The sequence below is a fragment of the Chrysemys picta genome, chromosome 4 (assembly GCF_011386835.1).
Source record: "Chrysemys picta bellii isolate R12L10 chromosome 4, ASM1138683v2, whole genome shotgun sequence".
NCBI classification, from domain to species: Eukaryota; Metazoa; Chordata; order Testudines; family Emydidae; genus Chrysemys; species Chrysemys picta.
In genome coordinates, this window is record NC_088794.1 from 134024283 (window position 1) to 134030878 (window position 6596).

The 6596-nt window shown below is 47.3% G+C and overlaps 1 protein-coding gene across 2 annotated transcripts; it reads right to left on the reverse strand.

Moving 5' to 3' along the window:
- Nucleotides 1-268: 268 nt before the first annotated feature.
- On the reverse strand, nucleotides 269-2944 carry ANKRD9 (ankyrin repeat domain 9). Of its 2 annotated transcripts, none has more exons than XM_005285772.4 (2): nucleotides 2804-2944; nucleotides 269-1490 (listed from the first exon to the last, which is right to left on the reverse strand). In XM_005285772.4, the coding sequence occupies exon 2, from the start codon at nucleotides 1408-1410 to the stop codon at nucleotides 523-525; it is 888 nt and encodes a 295-aa protein (XP_005285829.1). In that variant the 5' UTR covers nucleotides 1411-1490; nucleotides 2804-2944; the 3' UTR covers nucleotides 269-522. The 2 variants fall into 2 exon arrangements, with proteins under 2 accessions (XP_005285829.1, XP_005285828.1); XM_005285771.4 differs by having other exon boundaries at nucleotides 269-1479; nucleotides 2804-2941.
- Between the last annotated feature and the right edge of the window lie 3652 nt (nucleotides 2945-6596).

Below are 6596 nucleotides of genomic sequence, written 5' to 3' on the forward strand. Positions count from 1 at the left end.
CTCCTTATTTAGTTTAGATTCTTTTAAAAATATCTTGGTTTTTGTACAAGATCAAGAATTTTTCACCTGTGCCTTTCTCTGTGTGTGTGTGTGTGTGATGTTTCCCTGACAACTCCTACCAGGATACTTGTAAAAATAAATTGTTTTATTCCAGAATTGTGCCATGTTTAAGCGGAAGGTAGGCCAGAACCAAAGGGCTTCTCTCTACCACTCTCACATGGATATGTCACTTCAGAACTTTAAATTACTAGATTTCCATTTTCCGTCATATCTGCCACTGGTTTATTTACACCTATTTACAAATATATACACCCATGTATCTTAAGTTATCATATAATACTTTTATAAAAAGTGGTGTGAAAATTACTCACCACAATGATCTTTAAATAAAAAGGTATGTAAAGTGCCAGATACAATCCTTTTAAAAACATGTTCTAATTAAAACAAGAGCATTGCCCCACATCTGCATTAACAGCTCTTTATACCAAAACCACACAAGCTGGAGGCTCCTGGGCACATCCCCTAGCTCTTCAGTTTCAAGCCTAAAGGCTTCAGAAACTGTGGCAAAGGCAGATTTTCCAGTGCCTCTGGGAATTGTTCAGGTGAAATGCTCCTCATTAAGACACGCATAGCCGTGATGAACAGAGATGTAGGAGTTAAACCTGCCAGCCACTGGAATCTGTTCTCTCCCAAAAGGTCCTGCCAGGGCTGGTGATTGTCCAGCAGTTGCTGTTTCATTGAAAATTGGAGTTCCTGAGGCATGAAGAGGAAAAGGGAGTCCAGCAAGAGGAGCTTGGTGCACATGTTAACTGTTGGGGTCTGAGAAATCTGCTGGAGCAAGATGTCCAGAGGGGTATTCCCAGCACAGTCACGTAAGCAGGGGGATGCCCCATGACCCAGCAATAGAAGCAAACATTCGGGTCTCAACAGTTCACAGGCCACATGCAAGGCAGTTTTGCTGCCTTCCACACGACTGCACCCCCTGCGGTCCAAGTAGTTGGCTCTCTCTCTCTCTGGAAAGCCTCTAATGGCTTTCAGTATTCTGAAGAGGATGTGGGTGCGGTTGTAGCGAACTGCCATGGCCAGGTGAGGAGCTGATGACTGGCAGCAGCTGAAGTTTTGGCTGGGTATGGCCAGGGCGCTCTGAAGAAACTTATTCAGTAGGTACTGAGCATAAGGTTGGTGGTTGTGCACCAGGGCATAGAGAAGAGCCTCAGAGGGAGAATAGGTGCTCACCTTTCCGCCTTCCTCCCAGTGAAAGGCCTCCATTGTTCTTATGTCCTCCAAAAGCCACACAGGCAGCAGGTCCCTCACTGCCTGGTAAAAGGCGAAGGAGGATTTCTTACATTGCTTTTGGGACTGGGAATTGTGGCTGCTGTAGCTGTTCAGCCATTTGACGTTCCAGGGCATCGCTGAGCTTGGGTTTCAGGAGGGGCTTGTTCCCACTTTGTTGTCAAAATGCCTCATTAGGTCCAAGACCTATGGAAACACTCCCCCCCAAAAAAAACCAAAAATGTGATTTAATGATTGGTAGTCAGTCAGTCACTCCCCTCCCCAGAGAACCTGAGGGCAGCACAGTAACACACACCTCTCCCCACCAAAACCCTGTTCTTTTTTTTCCCTTTTCCAACTCTGGTTGTGCTTTTAATCACAGTTAATTTCTAACTTTTATGTTGAGGGCAGGGCTGATTCAGATTTATCAGTTCAGCAAACTGGAATACCAATCTGGTCCAAACTGAAATGTTCTTTCCCAAGGCCACAGAGGTCTCCTCACAGTCACTGTCCTGTTTAAACTGCCTTGAGGCAATCTTCAAGCTGGTAGGGGATGTGTCTAATGATTCACTTTAGCATCCAAGAGACTAAGACAGTGCCTTTCCTTGTAAACAAGGCTTATGTTTTGCCACCCTGAGAAAGATACTAAGTGGAAAAGAACTGTGCTGGGGTTGCTCTAGCGTTGTACATTTTTGACTCAGGAGGGCACATATTTTCAATAATATACAAAATGGTAGAGATGAACTAACCCTCCTCGCCTTTGTCTGAATTATAGACAAACAAAGCAAGGGCAAGATAGGAAATCTAGAGCTGGAATCACAAGCAAACAAATCCACTTTAACAAGAAATGCAATATGCTGATAAATCTGACTGAGAAATTCCAGCCCATCACAGGCTAATATAAATTATAATTTTATAAAGTCTCAGTTTCCCTAACTCAACGCCTGTAACCCAGCTCCCTCTTCCCTGTCCCCAAATCTCCCCACACTAACGCCCCGTAACCCAGCTCCCTGTTCCCTGTCCCCAAATCTCATCCCACTCACCCCCATAACCCAGCTCCCTGTTCCCCAAATCATCCCCCGTAACCCAGCTCCCTGCGCCCTATCCGCAAATCTCCCCCCACTCATCCCCGTAACCCGGCTCCCTGTTCCCCATCTCCAAATCTCCCCCACTCACCCCCCGTAACCCGGCTCCCTGTGTCCTGTCCCCAAATCTCCCCCCGCTCATCCAGCTCCGATCCCCTCCCCTAGCTGCCTTTCCCTGTCCCGCAGTCTCCTCTTTCCACTCCTGTCCCTCACCCGGCCTCCCAGCCGAGCCCCTTCTCCTGCCCCGTCCCTCCAGTTCCCTCCCCGAGTTTCCATCTTCTCCTTTCAGCCTCCCCGGACTCGCCTCAGCTCCCTCCTCCCCGGCACCCCCCGGCCGAGCCCGGCGCTCTCCGCAGGGGATACCGGTAGCGGGGCATGGCGCGCAGGGGGCGGCGGGGCGAGCCCAGGCAGCCGCAGCCGGAGGAGAGCCGTGGCTCGGCGCTCACCTCTGGCTCCTCGCAGGGCAGCGGCGCCCTCCCGCGGGCGGGGAGGCTTCTCTCTGCACCCGCTCTGCCGCCGGGCCGGGCCGCTGCCGAGCCCCGGCTTCCAGGCGCTGCTGGGGCTTCAATGAATGAGCTGGGGCGGCGCTTCGCGGGAGCCCTCTGCAACGGCGGCCGCTCCCGGGGCCAGCTCCCCTTGGGGCTCGCGCTCCCTCCCGCTTGGCTCTGGCCGCGCCGGGTCCCCGCCGCGTCTGCCTGGCTCTAAGGCGGGAGGGACGGCGGGCGGCAGCTGCAGCGGCCAAACCTCCGCTACCGCCTCTGGGCTCTTTTATCCCCCCCCCACGCCAGCCGGCTGAAGGTCAGTCAGGACCGGGGAACTGTCCAGCTCCCTCTGATTGGTGGCAACCGGGTCCCCCAGCTGCCTATTGGCTGCTCCAGGAGGATGGGGCCCTGCTCCATTGTTTGCGTCAGGGCAGGCAAAGTTCCAAGAAACTTGTCGGGCGGCTTTTTGTACGGCGAGGGGTGGGGGAGCGGGAGGGCTCGTGCCAGGGCCGGGCCGGGCCGGGTGTCTGTCTTGTCCAGAGAGAGCGCAGCTGAGCTGGGCCAGCAAAATCTCTCCCCCACTCTCTCCCTTCCTTAACGCTTCCTTGCGAGGTTTGGGACTGGCGAGCGCAAGGGGGCAGGGCAGGGCTGCGTCTCTTTGCAGGGGTGTCTCCCCCTCTTCTCGCTCTGACAAAGTCCAGGTTTGCCCTTTAAAGCACTCACGTGGTGAGTTAGGGGGAGGAAAGCGCCTATTAATCCATCCCCCTGCAGGGGCACGAAAGGGTCCCCGAAAGGGGACGGAGGAAATAGCTGATGCTGCCCTTGAGCTAATTATGTCCTTTAAACTCTCTCTGTGTGTGTGTGTGCCTGCAGGCGCACGTGCTTGGATTTAAACTTTTTAATCTTGTCATTGCCTAGGGTGACCAGACTTCCCGATATTAGGGACTTTGTCTTGTATAGACAACTATACCCCCTCCCCGAAAAAAAAGTGTCCTGATTTTTCACACTTGCTATCTGGTCACCCTGTTCTTGCCCAGTCAGTGCCATTTGGTTGTGAGTATAAGACTAACTATTTGTTAGTTACAAATTGAAGAAGTGTGGTCTGATGAATACACCCTGGGACTGGGACTGTGAGACCCTAGACTAGTTGCTTAGCCCAAGGGTATGTCCACACTGCAATAAAACATCAGCGGCTGACACATATCAGCTGACTGGGGCTTGAAATCTTTGGGGTGCAGGGCTATAAAATCACACTGGCCATTTGTGACTTTAGTGGGAGCCCAGGCGGAACCCCACCCCACAAGGGGGGGAGGGTCAGTGTGTTGGTGTCTCCAGCTGTATAAATGTGTGTGTGTGTGTTTGGGAGATAATAGTTACACACCTCTGTAGAACACTTTGAGATGAAAAGTGCTAAGTAGTCAGTGTTATAGGTATATAACGCTGACACAGTGTCCGTCTCCGTCTCCCAAACCTCGCAAGGAAGTGTTAAGGAGGGGAGAGAGTGGGGGAGAGATTTTGCTGGCCCAGCTCAGCTGCGCTCTCTCTAGTCTGTCCGGCTAGAGTGAGGCTTAATTCATTGATGTTTGTAAAGTGCTTTGAGATTCTGGGATGCCAGGCATTATATGAATGCAGATAATTATTAAGTTTATTATATTTGGTTACCAGCATTATTGTTGCTCTTGTGGAATTATTTTCCCTCCTTACCCTCGGAGGATTATGAGGTGCTTCCTGCTTTTGCTCTGCTCGTTTGACCTCCAGTTTCTCTGTGTTGCAATCCAGGAGAACTTGATAAGATTCCCCTGTCCTCTTGGAGCCTGTTAATGCCATTCCTTATTTGGCTAGTGGGGTCGCTGATGGCAGATGGGATTTCTCTGTCCTTCTCAGGGTGCCAGAGAGGTCATAGCCTGGGAAGCACTGGTTCTATTTGTTACTATAAAAATTGCTGGTGTTTCCAGCTCTTTCCCCACATTAAATACATGTATTGTACACTTGAGGGAGTATTGCCAAGTTTGTGATGTAACATCCCATTTCTTCACGGCTTTCAGTTTATTAAACCAGACTGAAATGCAGGCAGAAACAGATAATTACATTCTGTATTCCCTTCCCGTAAACCATATGAGCAACATAAGCTTGCCAAAAACAACTGCTCTTTTTATTAAAAAGAACAGGAGTACTTGTGGCACCTTAGAGACTAACACATTTATTTGAGCATAAGCTTTCGTGGGCTACAGCCCACTTCTTCGGATGCATATCTCCTCAATATATGTTCCATTCTATGCATCCAAAGAAGTGGGCTGTAGCCCATGAAAGCTTATGCTCAAATAAATGTGTTAGTCTCTAAGGTGCCACAAGTACTCCCGTTCTTTTTGCGGATACAGACTGACACGGCTGCTACTCTGAAACCTGCTCCTTTTATTGTCCATATTCTGAACTACTGTGCAGCTAAGAGAGCAACATTTAAATCATAACTCATTTGATTTTGGTGGGGCTTCTCTGCCCATAGTATGTTAATTCCAAGATGTATGTGAGGCGCACAGTATGCTAACAACACTGTAACATAGATATATAATAAAATGGGAACTAGAGAGGTTAGAAATGTTGGGTAGGAGATAATGTCCTAAGATTTCCAATATAAAAATGCAAGCTAATATATCTGAGAGAAAATGAACAAAAGTACAGCTATCCAAAAGGAGGGAGATATACAGAAGTGAGATGCCTTCTACTGGAAGTATATATTCAGCAGTTACCCAATATGGTTCATAGTTAGATTTGAAAGGATTAGATTTTTATTAGTAAATTCTGGTAAATATCAGTTTCACTGTACACACACAAATCAATGAAAACATTTCCATTGATGATCGTCAAAATGTACAGACCGGCAAAGTAAAGAAAACTGCTGCTTGAGAACTTATTAGAATTTAAGGCTAGTTATTTTATATATTTTGACATGTGATGTTAACAATTTGTGTTTTAATCATTGTAAAACTTTTTGAATCTCAACATCTGCTGTGATTAAACAATTATTGTCTAGCACTCACCACAGACACAATTTCTCATAACTGAAAATTGAAATAGATAAACATTGAAAAAATGCTTAAAACTCATAATCTGGTACAACTATGGAAATTTAAATAGATGAAAATTTTAAAATGTTTAAAAATAAATGATATTATCTGCCAAAGTGATTAAAAAAATTGAATTCTGCCAAGCTTATTCATAGTCTTGGGATCATATTGGATCCATTGCATTTCCTGGCATCTCAGGAGGCACAGAGTATCCTTCTTTTGTATATATACACTTCCTGCGAATTACACTGCACTTACATTTCAATTCAATCCTACTAATTCAGTCACTGGTTAATTTGAACAAAAGCTCAGGATCAAAATGATAACAATTTTAAAATAGCTAAACCTACATCCTTTATTTTGAGCAAATTTGAAATTATATATATTATGAGTTGGCTAATGTAAATGTGTATCACTTCCCTCTGCTAGATGGAATCAGAACTGATCAACTGTGTGTCATAGGCCCTATATTGCAGTCAGGCAAACTGCCTCTGCTTTTGAAGCAGGACTATCTATCTGAGTTCTATCTCTATTGTTGCCACAATGTTGTAAGTGGCTCTGGTGTACAACATACTGACAACTAGGGCATGAGTGCTGGAGGGGAGGGGGGGCAAAGGGCCATTTCCCCATTTTTTAAACAAAAGGGTCCATGCCCCCTCACTTTTGAGAACTTGAACTTGGAAGGGGTGCAA